This window comes from Sus scrofa, chromosome 6 (genome assembly GCF_054392235.1).
Source record: "Sus scrofa isolate SSC_HxYL_T2T_F1_AM1 chromosome 6, Sscrofa_HxYL_maternal_Yorkshire_Landrace_v2.0, whole genome shotgun sequence".
Taxonomy (NCBI): Eukaryota; Metazoa; Chordata; class Mammalia; order Artiodactyla; family Suidae; genus Sus; species Sus scrofa.
Window position 1 is genome coordinate 87,318,447 of NC_139388.1, and position 21,107 is coordinate 87,339,553.

General features: G+C 41.3%; 2 protein-coding genes across 4 annotated transcripts in view; one reads left to right on the top strand and one right to left on the bottom strand.

The window, feature by feature from the left end:
• Positions 1–14,595, top strand: part of TMEM50A (transmembrane protein 50A) — a 17,376-nt gene extending 2,781 nt beyond the window's left edge. For all 3 annotated transcript variants that reach the window (NM_001243626.1, XM_021093419.2, XM_021093418.2), the window contains 5 exon segments: positions 2,555–2,667; positions 4,802–4,869; positions 6,060–6,152; positions 9,282–9,342; positions 14,120–14,595. In NM_001243626.1, coding sequence (NP_001230555.1) covers positions 2,555–2,667; positions 4,802–4,869; positions 6,060–6,152; positions 9,282–9,342; positions 14,120–14,165 — 381 coding nt within the window. In that variant the 3' untranslated portion in view covers positions 14,166–14,595.
• Positions 14,596–16,124: 1,529 nt separating this feature from the next.
• RHCE (Rh blood group CcEe antigens) overlaps positions 16,125–21,107 on the bottom strand; it is a gene marked incomplete at its 5' end in the record, with an annotated part of 44,652 nt that continues 39,669 nt past the window's right edge. The window contains 1 exon segment of the mRNA NM_214378.1: positions 16,125–16,318. Coding sequence (NP_999543.1) covers positions 16,292–16,318 — 27 coding nt within the window. The 3' untranslated portion in view covers positions 16,125–16,291.

The following is a 21,107-nucleotide window of genomic DNA, read 5'->3' on the forward strand; positions in this document are numbered from 1 at the left end:
GTGTTTAAGAAACCATCAGGTCACAGTCAACTAATCTATGACAAAGGATGCAAGAATATACAATGGAGAAAAGACAGCGCCTTCAATAAGTGGTGATGGGAAAACTGGACAGCCACATGTAAAAGAATGAAATTAGAACACTTCCTAATACCTACACAAAAATAAACTCAAAATGGATTAAAGACCTAAATATGAGACCAGATACTATAAAACTCTTAGAGGAAAACATAGGCCAAACACTCTCCAACATAAACCACAGCAATATCTTCTCAGATTTACCTCCTAATGACAATAAAAATGAAAATAAACAAATGGGACTTAATTAAACTTCAAAGTTTCTGCGCAGCAAAGGAAACCCTAAACAAAATGAAAAGACAACCCATAGAATGGGAGAAAATGTTTGCAAATGAAGCAACTGACAAGGGATTAATCTCCAAAATTTATAAACACCTTCTGCAGCTCAGTACCAAAAAAAAAAGCAACCCCATCAAGAAACAGTCAGGTCAGAACCATTCAAGAGATATGATTGCATTTTTCCACAGTCCAAAGTTAACCTTCTCAGTCTCATTAAAAAAAGAAAGAGGAGTTCCCGTTCTGGCTCAGCAGAAATGAATCTGACTGTGAACCATGAGGTTGCAGGTTTGATTCCTGGACTTGCTCAGTGAGTTAAGGATCTGGCGTTGCCATGAGCTGTGGTGTAGGTCGTAGATGCAGCTTGGATCCCACGTTGCTGTGGCTCTGGCTTAGGCCATCAGCTACAGCTCCAATTAGACCCCTAGCCTGGGAACCTCCATGCGCTGTAGGTGCAGCCCTTAAAAAAAACAAAAAACAAAACAAAACAAAAAAACGAAAGAAAGAAAGAACTCAGAGTTCCAGTTGTAGCTCAGCAGAAACGAACCTGACTAGGATCCATGAGGACTCAGGTTTGATCCCTGGCCTCGCTCGTTGGGTTAAGGATCTGGTGTTGCCATGAGCTGTGATCTAGGTTGCAGACACAGATCGGATCTGGCCTTGCTGTGGCTGTGGTGTAGGCCAGCGGCTACAGCTCCGATTTGACCCCTAGCCTAGGAACCTCCATATGCTACAGGAGTGGCCCAAGAAATGGCAAAAAGACCAAAAAAAAAAAAAAAAAAATACTGCTTAGAAGTAATTTACAGTATAAAATTCTTATTTACATTACAAACCCTTCAAGGCATCTGATATTTGTTGTTTTGTGCTCTCATGTCACATGTTCTAAAGAGTAAATTTTAAGTAAACAAACAAAAATCTAAATTTAAACGTGCTCTTTGCTGAGTTTCTGACAGCTATAATCTATAAAAAATAATTATCCTATATTTTTCTAAAGTAATATCAGAATATAAAACTATAGAAATTCTGCTCTTACAAACATCAAAAAAAATGTTTTAAGTTTTAGTCTATGAGGAAGATATCTTGAATACACTGAACTAAGGGTTAAAAAAAAAGCAGTGAAAGAGAGTACTTATGCTAGCTTGTAAAAATGTCATTAATAGAATATGGATTTGTCTATGACCTGATAAAAATAATTTGACTAGCTTAAAGTAGTTATTTTAAAATAATTGCCTGAAGATGGTAGTTCTCAGAGCTAATTGAGTCAAGGTTGGAAGTGGGGATAGGAATAGGACAGAGGGGTTGCTTTCCAAACCTTCTAAGCTACTTGTTAGAATTTGGTTGATATCGTCTAATTGTAAGTTTCTGCTCAGGTGATAAAAAATATTTGTGCAGTTTTGGAGTTCTCTGGTGGCTCAGCAGGTTAAGGAAACAACACTGATACTGCTGTGGCTTTGATCACTGTCGTGGTTTGGGTTCAATCCCTGGCCCAGGAACTTACACATGCTGCAGGTGCAGCCTCCCCAAAATGTATGCAATTTTAATGTTTTTTCATAATGTTTGCCCTTGATAATATCTAGAACCAAAATCAATTAAGATAAATCATAATGTGGTGTTTAAATTCAGTTTAGTGTAACCCCTGAAACCATCTGTGGACTGTACTATAATTCATCAAAAAGGAAAGCAGGACTGCCGAGCTATTGTTCATTTCAGAACACTAAGAGGCTAACTAAAATTCTATCAATAATTATTCCCCATATTATTTTGAATACCCTCTTTTTTTTTTTTTCATTTTCAATAATGCTATCTTTCTGGAGGCTTATAATATATCAGCAACAAGCCACCACTCTGGTCAGTTGGAGTCTGAATCACCTCTTTCTTTTCCCCTGCCTTGAGATATGGCAACTTATTTCTAGTTTACAAAATTAGATTACAGACTTTAATATGACAGTGTAAAATAATGACTGAAGTAGACTTAGAAAAGAAGTTCATGTTAATCAATAATAATTGCTGTGGGACATCAGGGTATCTGATATTCCATCACCTATTAAGCCGTGTGCCAATTATATGCAAAAACTGCTGGAACATTTAAGAAAATCTTGGGCTTTGTCAGAAGGGATCTCTTCACTTAGATACCCTGTTTTCTTTTTAGCCAGTAAGGTACAAAATTACTGTGATTTCTCCTTTTGTGATTTGTTTGTTTTAGTTTTTTACCGGCTGGTGGATTATCATAGATGCCGCTGTCATTTATCCCAGCATGGAAGAGTTCAACCACTCCTACCACGCCTGTGGTGTTATAGCAACCATAGCCTTCCTAATGTAAGTGTCATCCTTAGGGAGACGGCTTGGATAGATGGTCACAAAAGAAACGTTTTACCTATAGTTGAGTAGAGGTACATTTTTAAAATGTTACTAAATTAGCATGTGGGACATAGCTTAAAAGTCAAGTCATAGAGAAGGGCTTATAAAGAAAAGCAACGTTTCTGGTCTCCCATCTACCTCTCTTCCCCCACATCTGCCTCCCAGCTTCTTTATTTCTGTGCTGCTAGTGTTTATAATTTTACTCTTGGTTCAGAAACCATGCAGTTTGTCTTAAGAGTTTGTTTATTCATTCATCCAACAAATATTTATTAAGCTTTTACATTCTCGGGCTCTCTTCTAGATACAGGAACTACAGTAAAGGTCTTTAAGGCATTGATACCTTAATGCCTGAGGCAGATTGTAACTAAAGAGAAATTAGGTATCTAACATGTAAGATAATGATAAGTGCTAGAGAAAAAAAGCAGATGAAGGAGATACAAGATGCAAACAGGGGGTGTAGAAATTTTACCTAGAGTCAAGGAAGGCCTTACTAAAAAGGTAACTTTTAAGTAAAGTCTTGAATGAGTGAAGCAACTGATCAAGGAGACATTTAAGAGAGGATCATTCCACACAGTTGGAGGAGCAAGTGCAGAGCCTCTAGGGCAAGGAGACCAGCATGGCTGTAGTAAAGGTCAAGGTCGCAAAAGCCAGAGAAGATTGAAGATCTGTCCAGACTGAGGAGACTAAAGAGACTTGAGAACAAAGTGTCCCTCATGGTTCTGGACAGGATCTTTCTGCTATTTAGAGCATTATTGGGACAATCAGGGAATTTGAGTGAGGTCTGATGCTTAGAGAAGGGTAATGGATCGTCGTTAATTTCCTGATCTTGATGGCTGTTTGTTCTGTAGAACTGTCTTGTTTGTAGGAAATACACATTTCTGGGGTTATGGGGCATCATGTTGGCAACTTTCACATGTTTCAGGAAAACAGATTCGTTTGAATTATACTGGCTGACCTTTCTATAAGATTGAGATTATGCGTATAACTAACATAGCAGAGAACAAAAAAGAGGTTGTTCATTCCAGAATATGCCTCATAGTGAAGACGGACGAGGCAGGGTCATGGCTGTCCCACAGCCATGTGAAATGTGTTCAAGAGCCAAGCGCCACTAACCCAAGATCATCTGCATTGTTTAAAAATATGAAGCTCGTTTTAAGATGTATTTATGTACCAAATAATTAGAGATCACTGAAAATAATTATGAGTATTTTATCATTCTAAAATTTAGATTTGAGTGAATAAATTAAGATGTTATGTTATTGTGAAAAAATTAGGCTTCATGTATTTAGCACATTTATGAGCACCTACTGTGTGCTAAGCCCTGTGCTAGACACTGAGACTAAAAAGTGAGATACATGAGACACAGCCCCTGTCCTCATGAAGCTTACGTTCTAATGATAGATACTCACACATCACGCATACATAATTAAATGGACACATGTGTGTATATATATATATTTTTCTAACTTCTTAACCTGATATATCGTGAACATTTTCACATGACATTTCAGAATTTTAAAAGGATACTTCTAAAAGAAAGCAAGGCTATCTCAATTCAGAGCAAAAGTCAGCCAAAGACTTCTAATGTTTGGAATATGTGATAGGTATTGAAAAAAATAAGATTTTTTATTAATCTCTTTATGTTGAGTAAGTCTGATGTGTACAAATGGAAAACTGGACAGGACCAAGCTAAAGATTGTTCCAATCTTAGCAAGATAGAATTTTGAGAATTTCACCCTCAAATTTTAACAAGCCTCAGAATCACCTCAAAGAGTTGTTAAAATTCAGACTGCCAGCCCCATACCTATTGCTTTATTAAGTTTCTCCACCATTGGCGTGGGCCAGGGAATTTTCTTTCAAAAGAGTTCCAAGGTGATGCTGATTCTGCTGTCTGGGGACTATATCCATTGCTTTACAGGGTATCTGGATGAAGGGACTTGCCTGAGGTCATATGAACCCATGACCCAAACTCAGGAACACTTACCTTAAATCTGCAGAACCCTAGCTTATTATACCTGGTGATTTGATGTCATGGTTAGTTTCTTCTTAGAGTCGGAGACCCTGATCTCTTGGTTTTATTGTATTCATGCAGGATTAATGCAGTATCGAATGGACAAGTCCGAGGTGATAGCTACAGTGAAGGTTGCCTGGGTCAAACAGGTAAATAGGTGCAAACGGCATCTTACTTGACACCCTTAAAATGAGAGTTATACTTGGGAGGGCTGCTTGTCTGATACCTTCAGTATCTGAGTAGAGGTTATAGGTTCCTAAAGTAAAAGTCGCATTTGGTCAAAGTTTGCCAGAGAAATGCAGAATGTGTAGTTTTGCGTATATAATGCTGTGCAGTAATACGTAGATGTAAATGTATACAATATACAGTAAAGAGCAGTATATGAGGAGTTCCCTCATGGCACAGTGGCTTAACAATCTGGCATTGTCTCTGCAGTGGCTGGACTCACTGCCATGGTGTGGGTTCAGTTCCTGGTCCAGGAACTTCCACATGCCTTAGGCATTGCCAAAAAGAAAAAAAAAAAAAAAAAGAATAGTGTTTGATAAAGAGTACATATGCAAAATAGAATTTATAGTACCTGAAGCTATATCATATAAATTATTTTCTTCCCTTTTTTCCAACCTTATTTGATTGAATTAGCATTTTTGAAATCAGCTTAGCATTGTAGTTTTCTGGGTGTTTTTTGTTTTTTTTTTTAATTTTTAGGGCTGCACCTGTGGCATATGGAGGTTCCCAGGCTAGGGGTCAAATCAGAGCTGAAGCCACTAGCTTATGCCAAAGCCACAGCAACGTGGGATCCGAGCCATGTCTGTGACGTATACCACAGCTCATGGCAACGCCGGATCCTTAACCCACTGAGCGAGGCCAGGGATCAAACCCGAAATCTCATGCTTCCTAGTCAGATTCATTTCTGCTGCACCAAGATGGGAGCTCCCTGACTATGAATTTTTTGTTAAGTGTACCTATGTTATTGTTTGAAAGTTCTCTTGGCGGATTTTAAACTTTGGAGTGCACAATGTCTAAAGATATATGAAGGATGAGCTTCTAAGTATGGTATGAGATATTTTGTGAAATTTTTATAGGAGAGGTGAGTAAAGTTTCCTCAGTGTACATGGTTGGGGAAAGGAAACGAAGGCACTTAGAACATACAGACCAGTGAAGAGGAAAAAGGGCCACTTGGGTACTGATAACACTCAGCACATCCTCCTCCACTGTCCTTAGACTTTAATGACAACTACACATTTTTTCTGTTCGGGTTTTTTTCTTCTTTTTGCAAAGTTAATTGAACTGACTGCTGTCATATGAGAAAAGATTCTGGTAAACTGTTATTTCTCTTAAGGTGCTCGCATTTGGCTGTTCATTGGCTTCATGTTGGCCTTTGGCTCTCTGATTGCATCAATGTGGATTCTCTTTGGAGGGTACGTTGCTAAAGGTAAGAAAAAACACAACATTTTACTTCAGTGAAATACTGACATTTTGCATGAAAGTTGTTTTTTTAAGATTAAGGTTGTTTTTTTTGTTTGTTTTTTTGGTTTTTTTTTTTTCATATAGTTTGGCTAAATACTGGCAGGGCATTTGTACCTGGGAGCTCTCCTCCCCAATCTGTATTTGTTTTATTTGTTTGGTACATGTTTAATATTCCTTTTTTCTGTATTCTTTCTTCTAATCTAGAGCCTGGGAGGCAGGGGACACAGTTTCATACCTTGTTTCTCTTCCTTTAGCGTCTAAAAACATTAAAAGCGGAATATATATGTTGTTCAGCTATTCGGCAATTTTTTGTTTGTTTGTTTGTTAGGGCCACACCCACGCCATGTGGAGGTTCCCAGGCTAGGGGTCGAAGTGAAGCTCTAGCTGCCAGCCTGCACCGTAACCACAGCAACAGCCACACTAGAGCCAAGCCGCATCTGCTACCTACACCACAGCTCACTGCAGCAGTGGATCCTTAACACACTGAGCAAGGCCAGGGATCGAACCCACGTTCTCATGGATACTAGCTGGGTTCGTTACCACTGAGCCATGACAGGAACTCCCGTAGTTTCCTTTTCTTGTCTTTCTTTTGTGTATTTTTAGTAACATGGTTTTATGGCAAATTACATAAATAAATGAAAAAATGCTGCGGGTGTGGCCTTGGAAAAAAAGACAACAAAAAGAAAAAGAAACTGATTACCTGCTCTTCAATAGTTTGGTATATTTCTCTTTGTTTCTTTTTGTGTGTGCTTTTTAAGTTTAAATGTAATTTTGAACCTGACTTTTTGCATTTAACATGATGCAGTAAGTAGGTCTCTTGCTGCTACAAAATCTATCACCATGGTATTTTAAAAACAAAAATGTTATTTTTTTAATCATGTGAATTGCATAATGCTTGTTTGTTGTAGAAAACTTGACAATATAAAAAGCTTAAAAAGGAAAATAAAATTATTGATAATTCTTCTTTCCTAGACACCACTATTACTGCAGAGTCCCTTTTTTGTAGGAATGTGTTCATCTGATAGAATTTTAAGTTATTTTCCTAAAGGAGGTTTGCTTTGAGAATTACTAGCAGCAGATCTGTAATTTTATAAAGTTTTTGCCCTTATATAGGATCTTTATGAGTCATCATAGTGATAGTAGTTATTTATTGTAAAATAGTTCATGTGGCCTTCTCGTAGAGAAGGCATGTACAAACAAGCCGTTATGGTCATCAGGTTAATTTAAAGCTATTCTGAGGAAAAGGTGATGATTTGTCTGTTATTCATCATGCCTTGGTTTGTCAATTAGTGAGAAATCATTGACAGCTCCAGTAGTAGAAATTTATGAGAATTTCCACTTCATTCTAGGATAAATCGGGATGAAATGGTCCTCTGGCAGTCTTGCCCATCTTAGTTAATAGCGACTTTCTCCATTCAGATGTTCAGACCAGAAATCTGGGAAGTCCAGGCCTGTCAAAGATGGCACCTCTCTCTTTCACATCCCACACCCCAATCCATCAGCAAATCCTGTTCATTCTGCCATTAAAATGTAGCTTGAGGGAGTTCCTGTCGTGGCGCAGTGGTTAACAAATCCGACTAGGAACCATGAGGTTGCGGGTTAGATCCCTGCCCTTGCTCAGTGGGTTAACGATCCGGCGTTGCCGTGAGCTGGGGTGTGGGTCGCAGATGTGGCTCGGATCCCACGTTGCTCTGGCTCTGGCGTAGGCCAGCGGCTATAGTTCCGATTCAACCCCTAGCCTGGGAACCTCCATATGCCGCAGGAGCGGCCCAAGAAATGGCAAAAAGACAAAACAAACAAACAAAAAAACAAATGTAGCTTGAATCTGACCACTTTTTAATCTCCATTGCTCTCCTTCTGGTCCAGTCCAATCTAGTCTCTTGTCTAATTTCCTAAACTAGACTCCTCACTGGTTTCTGTTTCTCTCCTCCCCCATCTTCTTTAGTCAGCTGTCAGCACAGCAGCTAGAAGGATCCCATTAAAATGTATCTGGGAGTTCCCTGGTGGCTCAGGGGGTTAAGGACCCAGCGTTGTCACTGCTGTGGCTCTGGTCACTGCTGTAGTATAGGTTTGATCCCTGACCAGGTATAATCCCTGGCCCTGGAACTTCCTTATGCCAAGGGTGAGAGAGAAAAAAAAAAAGTCAGCTCAGGTCACTTTTCTTCCCAAAACCTTCCAATGGCTTTACCTCTCACCCAGAGTCAAAGTCAAAAGTCTTCACCACCACTGCAAGGCTCTGTAGGCTCTTGACTCCCCAGCCTGCGCCTCGCACTTCTCTGATCTGTCTCCTGCTTTTCTCTCTTTTGCACATATGACCACTCCTCTGAAGTACAGGCATGCTCCCACGCCAAGGCTTTTGTGCTTGCTGTCCTGCTGCTTCCTCATGGCTCCTGCCCTCACTTCCTTCTTCGTGACCTTATGCTGAAGTCACCTTCTCGTGAGGCCTTCCTGGCCATCTGTTTAACACATCACCTTTTAGTACACTTCCTATACCTTTCCTGCTTTGCTTTTTTCTTACTTGTTTTCAGTATTGTCCAGCTCCATGAAGGTGAACATCTTGCCTCTTTTATTTACTGCTATATTCTCAGCACATTAAACAGTGCTGGCACATGTGTACCAGTATTTGTTAAATAATGAAGGGAGCTATCACTTATTAAGTCAGTGCTACACTCTGTCATATGTATTATGTCATTTAATACCCAAACCAACCATAGTTACCAGAAAAATCAATTTTATTAGGCAAGAAAACTGGTATTCACCAGTTTAACAAAAACTGAATGTTTCCTGGAGTTCCCATTGTGGTGCAGCGGAAACAAATCCGACTAGGAACCATGAGGTTGTGGGTTCCATCCCTGGCCTCACTTGGTGGGTTAAGGATCCGGTGTTGCTATGAGCTGTGGTGTAGGTCACAGACATGGCTCGGATCTGGCGTTGCTGTGGCTCTGACGTAGGCTGGCAGCAGCAGCTCTGGTTAAACTCCTAGCCTGGGAACCTCCATAGGCCAAGGATGCGGCCCTAAAAAGACAAAAAAAAAAAAAAAGACACTGAATGTTTCAGAATCTTAAACCACTAAATATTATAATCCCTTTTACAGAAAAAACCACAGTATACCCTGGAATTGCTGTATTTTTCCAAAATGCCTTCATCTTTTTTGGGTAAGTTTGTTTTTCATTCTTCATCCCATCTTTTTTCCTTTATATGTACATAATAGCTTCTTTTATGTCCTTTACTATATTTAGTTGCTTAATTTACCCCTGTCTAATGCCCCTCCCCCCTGTTGTGTTGTTGTCGTAAAATGTGAAGAATGAGAATGAGAAAGATTTTTAATACGTGGGTTGGTTTTCTGCCAACCTTGGGAACATACACTGATTTTTAAAAATTGCCACCACCTCCCATAACAAAGACTGTGATTGGTGTAGATTTAGTTACATAACAGTGACACTGTTCATTTTAAATCTGTATCTCTAACCATTGCTTTTAATGAAAGCCTGCTTAAAACCACATCTCCTTAAAATTTTGTTTCTGGATGCATTCTATGGTTCTTTCTGTTGTTGGTGTCACTAGAATTTGTGTGTGATTATTTGAGGTGGGGAGGAAGAGCCATGACATTTTTTTAAGCCTTCCAATGCAGTGACAAAAGATTACTAAAAACTTTAATACTTTTAACACTAATCTTTATTTATTTATTTGCTTTTTAGGGCTGCCCCTGAGGCATATGGAGGTTCCCAGGCTAGGGGTTGAATCAGAGCTGTAGCCGCTGGCGTATATCACAGCCATAGCAACATCACATCCAAGCCACATCTTCAGCCTAAACCACACCTCATGGCAACACCGGATCCTTAGCCCACTGAGTGAGACCAGGGATTGAACCTGTGTCTTCATGGATGCTAGTCAGATTCGTTTCTGCTGAGCCACAATGGGAACTCCCAGTAATCTTTTCTAATGTTCAGTCTTTCCTGAACAGTTAGGGCCTGCCCTTCCCACTATCCCTAGCCTCCCTCTCCAGCTGCCCAAAAAACAACAACAAAACTCTATCTTATGTATCAGGAATTCTTAACTCCCATTCCATGGGTGGGCTTCTGAAGATTGGAAACCACCAGACATTTCTGTATACAAGACACTGATTTTTCTGCCCGTTTCTGGAAAGAGTCTGTGGCTTTTATCAATTTTTCAGAGATCTCCTTAAGATAAAAAAAGTTTTTTTAAAAAAACTGCTGTATATTCCAGGAAGTCTATTTTAGGACTTACCCTCCCCTGTTCCTTACCAACCACCTCCTAAAAGGAAATAGATGCTCATATTTACTTGAATCATTCATAAGTACTAATGGTTGACCTTCAGTAATAGCAGTTAGTAGGCACACTTACTCCATTCCACCACAAAGCGTTTTTGCACTGTTACAAAATCAGTGTGGAAATAAGAAAATGTGAACTTACATGTGGCAAGATACGTAGCCTCAGAAATTCCCATTGTGGCTCAGCGGCAACAAGCCTGACCAATATCCATGAGAATGCGGATTCGATCCCTGGCCTCTCTCTGTGGATCAATGGATCCAGTGTTACAGTGAGCTGTGGTATAAAGGTCACAGACTTGACTCGGATCCTGCATTGCTGTGGGATAGGCCAGCAGCTGTAGCTCCAATTTGACCCCTAGCCTGGGAACTTCCGTATGCCGCAGGTGTGGCCCTAAAAAGCTAAAAAAAAAAAAAAAAAAAGATACATACCCTCTTTGGGTTGTACCTTGTGTCCTGAAACTGGTGGAGAAAACCCAACGAGTGTGTTTTGTTTTTTTTTTTATATTAAGCCATTGATTTTTGTGCAGAAAATAATAATGACCCAAGTTTATTGAGCAGTTTTTATATGAAAGGCATCATTCTAGTATGTTACATGTATGCTCTCAGTTAATCCCCAAAACAACTCTGAAAGTGGCTCCATTATTATGTTATTATCCCCATTTTATATGTGAGAAACAGGCACAGAGATGACGTGGCTAAAATTCAGGCTATCTGACTCTGACGTTCAGGCTCCAGTTACTATGAGGATGAAATTGGAAATTTGGAATGAATTCAATTGACATTTTCTTCTCTTGTTGAGTCTTCAGCCAGTTGCTTGGTATTCAGTTTCCTTCCTCCCTTTTTTTTTTTTTTTTAACCTTGAAGAGTGTAACACTATACTTGGCAAAATACAAAGTGAACAGATCTTATTCTTCAGTTTATGTAAATGTGGTAAATTTGGGTACATTTGTTATTTTGTAGGATAATGTAGTATATGTTTATTTATTTTTTTTAGGACCTCACCCTCAGCGTATGGAGGATCCCAGGCTAGGGGTTGAATTGGAGCTGTAGCTGCTGGCCTACACCATAGCCACAGCAACACCAGATCCAAGCCATGTCTATGACCTACACCACAGCTTGTGTTTCCTAGTTAGATTCGTTTCCACTGCACCACGCTGGGAACTCCTAAAGTTACCATGTGTTTTAAACTATCTGGAGAGTAGGGGCCCCTAACACCTGACTTTGGTTTTACTTTTTTGGAGCTTTAGTTTTGATATGACCCAGAAGAGCAAAGATCACATCACCTTTTGGAGGTTTACAAAATCCTTTATAAAGAGAAATTCACATACGTCCAAGGGAGAGTATAGATGGCTCCCTAGTTACATTGTTTGTTTTCATAAAAAAGCATTCAAGTGTTTACCTTTATAAAGGCCTACAAACCCTGCTTTCAGTCGACCATTCCGATTGCAGGCTTGACCTTGAGGATACACTGGAGATTGGAAAGCAGATGAGAAAACAAAATGAAAACCAGCAGATGCCATCAGAGACTTTGCGCCCCTCTTTGGTTTCTCCCTTGCACTTACCCATGTGATGAGGCTTCTGAATTGTCCTAAGCCTGTTCTCTCTTTGTCCATTCCAGTGTTTATGTTCAGTCGTCCTCAGCCCTTCCTGAGCCATTCACATCCTTGACCAGTACCTCTCTTGGGCCCCAGTTTTCTTGGGTCAGTGTCCCTTCTGAAACATAGCTCTAATTCTGACATTTCCCGTCTTAAAATGTTTCACCACTCCCAGCTGTCTATAGTGGAGAGCACCCCTAGTGGCCATTCAGCCAATTTCTGCCCACAGTTCTGTTTCATTTAGCCTACCAGGTATTTTTTGTTTTATTGAGCTGACATTTAAAAATGAAGAAATTTTACCCCCAAATCAAACTTTTTTTGGCCTTTCTTGAAAAACTGGAGGATCTGACCACCCTGAACCCTGCTTGGCAACAATCAGCTGGAGTTGAAGTTGTTTCTTTTAATGGGGTGGGGGGAACATTTCCGCCTTGTGCCCATCTCATGCATCGCCTGGGACTGAGCACCCACTGTCCCCTTGAGTACACCTGCCCCTTGACTCATCTAAGGCACCAAAGGCCACCCTGGTCGATTGGCTTTCCGGACCACCTCCATTCCCTATCCTCCTTGTCTCAAACTATAACCTAGCCCTGTTGGACTCCCTCCTGCCTGTTCTACGATTACTCAGATATCTGCATTGAGTGTGTGTGTGTGTGTGTGTGTGTGTATCTTATATAAGACATATATAAGAATATATATATATTCTTTGTTTTTGTTTTTTCTTTTTTTGCCTTTTCTAGGGCCGCTACCACAGCATATGGAGGTTCCTAGGCTAGCGGTCTAATCGGAGCTGTAGCTGCTGGCCTATGCCACAGCCACAGCAATGCCAGATCTTTAGTCCACTGAGCAAGGCCAGGGATCAAACCTGCAACCTCATGGTTCCTAGTCAGATTCGTTAACCACTGAGCCACGACGGGAACTCCTGAATATATATATTCTTATAAGTGCCCTTTGCCCGCTTAAACTGAAGCCTTGAGGACATATTTCTATATGTCTGTAACACTTCCCAACCTAAAACTTAGCAGTGGTAAGCTCTCCGAGGGCATTTCTTGACACATCCACCTCCTGGGCGTTTCCTGAGGCCCCGTGGTCTTTTATTCCTCTTTGCCTTTTGATCTCCTGTTTCCTATCTCTGGAACATCTTCCTTCATCAGCCTCCCAGCTCCTCTTCCCATTCAAACTCCTGCTTAGCCTTCAATGTTAGTCCAATGTTACCACCTCCGTCCATCCTTTTCCTTCTTGTTTTTTTCTTTTCTTTTTTTTTAGGGTCACATCTGTGGCATATGGAAGTTCCCAGGCTAGGGGTCGACTCAGAGCTGCAGCTGCCGGCCTACACCACAGCCTCAGCAACTCGGGATCCGAGCAGAGTCTGTGACCTACGCCACAGCTCACGGCAACGCTGGATCCTTAACCCACTGAGAGGCCAGGATGGAATCTGCATCCTCGTGAATACTAGTCAGGTTTGTTAGCACTGAGCCACAACAGGAACTCCTGGTTAACTTTTTGAGAAGGACATATGGGAGTTCCCAGCGCAGTGGTTAACGAATCCGACTAGGAATCATGATGTTGCGGGTTCGATCCCTGCCCTTGCTCAGTGGGTTAACCATCCGGCATTGCTGTGAGCTGTGGTGTAGGTTGCAGATGTGGCTCGGATTCTGCATTGCTGTGGCTCTGGTGTAGGCTGGCAGCTACAGTTCCGATTAGACCCCTAGTCTGGGAACCTCCATATGCAGCAGGAGCGGCCCAAGAAATGGCAAAAAAACAAAAAAAAAAAACAAAACAAAAAAGGAAGGACATATGTCTCCAAACTCAGAAGCTATGGATGCAAGGAAGCTGGTGGGAAATAGCACAGTTGAGCACAGGGAAGAATTTACTACCTTAGAATGATCAGTTTCTGTTCTGAAACATCCCATTTTTTTTTTCTTTTTTTCATGCAGCTCATCAATTATCCTTTATTACTAGTTTCCCATGATTGTGTGTGAAATCTCACATAGTCTTTCTTTTCCCAAACTCAGCTGGTCACATGGTGTTTCTTCTTTCATTCACAGAGGACTGGTTTTTAAGTTTGGCCGCACCGAAGACTTATGGCAATGAAAACAGCTGATTGATTACTGCACAGCAGCCCTGCATGGGTATTTTTTACTACTCACTCCCAGTCTTTTGTAATGCCATTTTCTAAACTTATTTCTGAGTGTAGTCTCAACTTAAATTTGTATAATACAAAATCATGAGAACTTCCTATTTAAACAACAAATTCTATTGTATGCATTTGATGAACTTGTAAAAATGCTAAAGAAAAATACTTCACATGAGAAATTTTTATTACGTTTTATCATGGTATAATTTGTCAAAATAAAAATAAATCACGAAAGAAATTATGGAAGCATCTTATATGAGTATTTGTCATGTCCAAGGTCCAAAATGCAATTAAAACTGCTCTGAAGATTTAATGTGTTTATTTAAATGTGGCCTCTTCTGTGTCAAGTGCTAAATGAAATATAAACATTCTTGTTTTTAAAAGCTATTCAGTGGTCAGAATTCTTTCTCATTATACTTTGCTTTTGGTTTATACGGTTTTGTCAAAAATCCTATAAAGATTTTAGTGTCAGTAGCTACTGAGGGACCCCCAAGGGGTGAGTGACCATGTTGAAAGAGGAAGCCCCATGATCCAGTCACTAGTCTCCTCAAAAATGTCCCTCCAGTGCCACTGATTAGAGGCAGGGGGAAGAGTGGTAATAACTCAGCTGTGACAGCCGGTCCTGGTGGGGCACTGACAGCCACCCCACAGCCACCGTGGGAAGAAAGAGGAAGAGGACAGGGACTTGACACTGGTTTTTGCTCAGGTGACTAATTCTTTTGTTGTTGGCTTGATAACAAACTGGATTCCATGTTTCATTGTATCCCTGTACTGATCCACAAAGCTCGAGGTAGACCTGAGAGTTCCCTTGTGATTGCAGACGTCAACAACTGGGAATCCGCTTGGTCTGTTCCTCTTTGGAATTCTCTTATCTCCCAGGCTCCCCACTTTGGCAAAATGGGAATTTCTTTTTTCTTTAATGAACTGACTGACTGTGGAATATGTGTTCTTCAGAACCACAGCTTAAAGTGTTTTCTTTCATAAAACTTGCTGCAATCAGCCATTCATTAAACACCGAATAGCCCTTAGGTGGTTGAAATTGGGGTACTTTTTCTGTGTCAGCCAAGTTTTCTCCCAGGATGTACATTTTGAATGTTGCCTGGTCATCAAGAAATGACTCTGTTTTGCTCTCTCGCAGTAAATCGCTCACAGTGAGTGTTCAGATCCGTAGGTTGTAGGAATTGGAGGAGATCTTAGGGGTTGAAGTCCATACCTTCTCTTTTGACAGATAAGGAAACCTAAGCCGTGGAAAGGTAAATGATTTCCTCAAGGTCACAGAAAATGACCTTGAGGTCATTTTTTAAATGTTTCTCTCGTTTTAAAATCTTGGCGTTCCTGCTGTGGCACAGCAGGTTAATGATCCAGCCTTGTCTCTGCAGTGGCTCAGGTCATTGTTGAGGTGCAGGTTCAATCCCTGGCCCACACAGTGGGTTAAGGATGGGGAACTGCTGCAGCCGTGGCACAGGTCGCAGCTGCAGCTTGGGTTCAGTCCCTGGTCCAGGAACGTCCCTATGCTGTGGATACGGCTAAAGAATAAAAAACCCCGAAAACCAAAAAATCTTGAGGCAATATATCTCCACAGTTGACCACAAATGTCTTCTCCACAGTTAAATTCAAGATGTGTTCAGGGGATAAGAACTACCTTGTAAAACCTGTGGAATAAAAGCATAGTGTCCGCAAGAACTAAATATGAGTGAGTTATGAATTTTTCCGTCTTTTACATCATGTGCTCTGCGGATGCAGACAAGTTAACTGGGCAGCTTAATCCTTTATTAAGCACAAGAGAGAATCTAGGAATTGTCAATAAAATTGAACCAAAACCTTAATTATGTGTCTGCACCTAAGAAAATATTGATTGTGTCATCTTTAAGGAAGCCAAACATAATTATTTAAAATTATTATAAAATTATCACTTAAGGTTTTAGTCTTTTATTTCTCACATCAATCTGTCTCTGACCTTGTTTCATTGTACATAAGGAGACTTGGCTTAATGAGTGTTTGTCACACACAAAAAATAGCGGGCAGCAGGGAAAGAAGTTGTCTTGTTTTCAAACAGGGCTTGTTTTTTCTTGGATGCTTTTGCTTAATATCCAGCAGCCAAATGTGGAAACTGTAAAAGGAAAGCAAACATTTTTATTACAGATGAACCGTTAACACTCTTAAAATTGTACACATATTGATTCCGGTTTGATCTTTTGAAACTTACGTTGCCCAAATGTTTCATCACCAAGGCCTTAGAGGTTCTTTCATTAAATCTAAATTGCAGAGTTCCCTGGTGGCTTAATGGTTAAGGCTCTGGCATTGTCACTGCTGTGGCTCTGGTCACTGCTATGGTGTGGGTTGGATCTCTGGCCCAGGAACTTCCGTATGCTTCAGGTGCAGCCAAGAAAAAAAAAAGTTTTAAAGTAAATCTTGAATTCTTTTTAAAAAATTTTAAAAATATAAATGGAAAGGTCTCTTAGGTCTCATTTCATATAGCTTTATACATGGATCATTGACAGGTCGATTTTGTTTGAATACCTCCAGGGACAGGAGACTCACTGCCATATGAAGTAGTTCATTCCATTTTGCAGACAGTCTAAATTGTCAGCAATTTATATGGCATTGCTCACTGGGCCCAGTTAAATCCTTTGGAGAAGCACGGGAAAGAATATTTTCCCTCTTCTACATGACAGCCAAGCATTTGAAGATTGTTTTTAGGTCTCCCTTGGGTATCTCTTCTGCAAGCTAAATAAATAGATGCTCATTTCTTTGGCTGTGCCCTGTTCCATCCTGCCATACAGCATCACTGCATGTTGAGTAGCCTTGGATCCCAGAATTCTAGAATGAAAGTCAGAGTGGCTAACATTTATGGGGTATTTTCTATTGACCAATGTGCTAACATTTCACACACATTATCTCCTTTAAATTCTTCCAATTTAGTGACATATTTATCTTCATTTCCAGAGGTGGGGAGACTGAAGTTCTAGATCACAGAGCTAGGGGTGCTAAGAGCCAGATCTGTCTGACTCCAGAACGTTGAATTTGACCTCATGTCACAAATGAAGAAACTGAGCCCCCCTCCACCCTCTAGAGGTAAAGTGACTTGCTTGAGGGCACCAGCCTGTAGTGGGTGAACTAGGGCTCAATTCAGATCTGCCTCCCAGACAAGGTTCTTTTCATGGGGCTTCTCCCAGACAGGAGGACTCAGCAGGCTCCAGATTTGTCTTCCTACTTCACTTTAAAAACCAGCTCTCTTCATTTTTTTGATTGAACGAGCATTTGTTGGACCCTTACTGTGTGTCTAGAACATTTATTTTAAATCAGAAGCAGGGGTGATACCAGTGTGACAAGGCTCTGCTGTTTTGCATAAAACAGCAAGAGGGACTCAACACATCCTGTCATGTTTTTGTGCCAGAACAGTAGTAGTGTTTATATTTCTTGGCAATACAATCGTTTTAAAAACAAACTGTGAATGCTTGTTCAGAAAGCAATGGGGGACCTTGAGTATATTGCAGTCAGTTCAGAATTCATCCTCTGTACTTAATCTTATCACCACTCACCCCTAGAACATTCAGTTCATGGCACCATTTCTCCGCTTACCTTAGGAGCTTCCCATTGCCTGAAGGACTATTCAAGCGGCTCTCCACTGTTCGTCCTGGTCCTTACCACCTCGCCCCTGAGCCAGTTGCTTCACATTTCTGCTCTTGCCCACAATCCTGCCCTTTCTTGGAATGTCTTTCACTTCCTGTCATTTAGCCAAATCCAACACAACTCCAAGTTCCATTTTCCCTGACGTCACTAAACTCATGCCCTCTCCCTCCTCTAATCCTCTGGTAGCCACTGCCAGCACTGCCGGGGTTATTATTATTATTATTATTGTCTTTTTAGGGCCACATCTGCAGCATATGGACGTTCCCAGGCTAGGGATCGAATTGAAGCTGCAGATGTCAGCCTACACCACAGCCACAGCAACTCGGAATCCGAACGGTGTCTGCGACCTCCATCACAGCTCATGGCATCGCCAGATCTTTAACTCACTAAGCGGGGCCAGGGATCAAACCTGCATCCTCATGGATACTAGTCGGGTTCGTTTCTGCTGAGTTACAAGGAGAACGCCAGGATTACTATTTTAGTAATAAATAGATAGAGCTGTGCACAGGTAAAAATCCAGTCCTCTGCCGTGGTGAGACCTCCAGTCTCTGTTCATATCCATGCAATACGCAAACAGGGGCTTGTCCACAGGAGACTTGCAAAAAAAGTAACTTTTTCCAGAAAGGTGAACGGTGGGATTAATTTTAATAAGTGGATGTCAGTGGGTCCTTATGCCTTGGAAAGCATGAAATAAAATCCATGGTTTATTAAATTGAAAATAAAAATTGAAAAAATTTATTCTTTTTTCTTTTGGCCACACTCATGGCATGCAGAAATTCCTGGGCCAGGAGCACCACAGCAGCAACCCAAGCCACTGTCAGAGCCTAGTGACAATGTCTGATCCTTAACCCACTGAGCCACCAGGGAATGCCAAGAATTTATTCTTTTAGTGAAGGCAGAAGGCATATGAAAAATCGTATTATAAATTGGATTTTGGAAAATAGGTGTCTGGGTTAGGATCGTTGTAATTTACAGGAAGATAAAGGACTAGTATCCGCAGCTCCTTAAGACCTAGTATTTTTTTAGATTTGTCTCTCCAGCTCCTCGTACAATGTCTGTCACGTACCAGACATTGTATTTATGGAATTAGTGAATGAATGAGTCTGTCTTAATAGAATCATCCAAAGATGCGATGGGTGCCCTTGGGGGTGCTGAGTGCCCCCATCCCTCCAAATGCTGGGCCTGGTCTGGGCAACAGGTGAAGAAATACCCCTTCCAACCTCCGGTGGTCTCATTCTAGGATGTATAGAAGGGCATTCAATAGTGTTTAAAATGTGGGAGTTCCCGTCGTGGCTCAGTGGTTAATGAATCCGACCAGGGACTAGGAGGTTGCGGGTTCGATCCCTGACCTGGCTCAGTAGGTTAGAGAGCTGAAGTTGCTGTGAGCTGTGGTGTAGGTTGCAGACGCAGCTCAGATCTGGCATTGCTGTTGGTGTGGTGTAGGCTGGCAACTACAGCTCCAATTCAACCCCTAGCTCAGGAACTTCCATATGCCTCAGGTGTGGCCCTAAAGAAAATAAATAAAAAATAAAATGTCTTTTGCATGGTTTACCAAAAAAAAAAAAAAAAATGTCACCCCTGGATTTATCAGCTTTGGAAATTTATCTTTTTGTCTTTAGGGCAGCCGCCGTGGCGTACGGAGATTCCTAGGCTAGGGGTCTAATTGGAGCTGTAGCCTCCGTCTTACACCACAGCCACAGCAATGCCAGATCCAAGCCGGGTCTGCAACCTACGCCACAGCTCATGGCAACGCCTGATCTTTAACCCACTGAGCAAGGCCAGGGATTGAACCCGAAACCTCATGGTTCCAATCCATGGTTCATGGATTGTTTCCACTGCACCACAATAGGAGCTCCAACTTTGGAAATTCGTATTCTTGCTTTTCAAATGCAAGCTGTAAGTGCTATACTGCTGAAAAAATGGTTCTAATCAACAGTAAAAAAAAAAAAAATACACATACGTATATCTCAGAAGATTAGGGGAAAAATTACAGTTCTCCGGCTGCCCACAATGCATACATACTTGCTGTGTCTTTGGAGCCAAACAGACACCAATTCAATTCAAATTTCTTCTGTTCCATTTAGTAGCCTTGTCATCTTGGACAAATGACTCATCTTCAGCTGAGGATACTTACCCTTACACAGGGATTTTGTGAGGATAAAATAAGATAATGTCGAAAAGCACCCAGCACAAAATCAGGAACAGGAGGCTTGCAATAAACGACAGCTAGCGGGCAGCAGGCTTGCATATTCATTTGTGGGTGTCTAACCCCCTAGTGATAACCTTTCACTTTCACGTGCTGGTTTGCATGTTATAGAATGTAGTTACGGACATGAGGACTTCATATGATCTCCAAAACAACCCAGCGAGGTAGGACGAAGCTTACTGTTCTTATTTCACCAGCGAGAGAGAGGTCACGGGACTTGCCTACATCGTACCTTGCAGAGCGGTCACTCTGAGGTCTTCTTGCTCCATTTCACCTGCTGCTGCAGGGGCTAGTGTAAGGTGCGGTTCCTCAGGTTTCCCTCATTTATTCAGAGAGAATTCGCTACAACTCAGATAACTGAGCTGGATCTTTTTGTCCTATCTGTGATTTCTCTGGTTAATGAGCAGAGTGTTTGGCATACAATAGTTGCTCGATAAATACTTGTGGACCAAATGGATGGGTTTAAATTAGGTTTCTGAGTCCTTTCCCTAGATAACCCTGGCTTCTGCTAAAGAGGCAAGAACACCTGCAGGGCACCAGGGAGACTGGCTAATGGGAGAAGCCAAGGGCTGTAGAGAGAAGCTGGTGCAAGAAGAGGCAGATTTATACACAACCACGTGGGGTCTCCCAGGATAATGACGCTGAGTAAAGGAAGCCAGACGAAGAAGAGTACATGCCATGTAGTTCCATCTGATATAAAATTATAGAAAATGTAAGCTAACCTATGGGACAGAAAGCAGTTCAGTGGTCACCTGGGAACGGAAGCTGGTGGAATAGGGAGAGAGCAGTTTCAAAGCGGCACCAGGAAATGTTTGGATAGAGATGTTCTTACCTTTATTATGGTCATGGTTTCAGGAGTGTATCAATATGTTTAAATGTGGAGTTCCTGTCATGGTGCAGTGGTTAATGAATCCGACTAGGAACCATGAGGTTGCAGGTTCGATCCCTGCCCTTGCTCAGTGGGTTAACGATCCGGCGTTGCCGTGAGCTGTGGTGTGGGTTGCAAACGCAGCTCGGATCCACCGTTGCTGTGGCTGTAGCATAGGCCGGCGGCTACAGC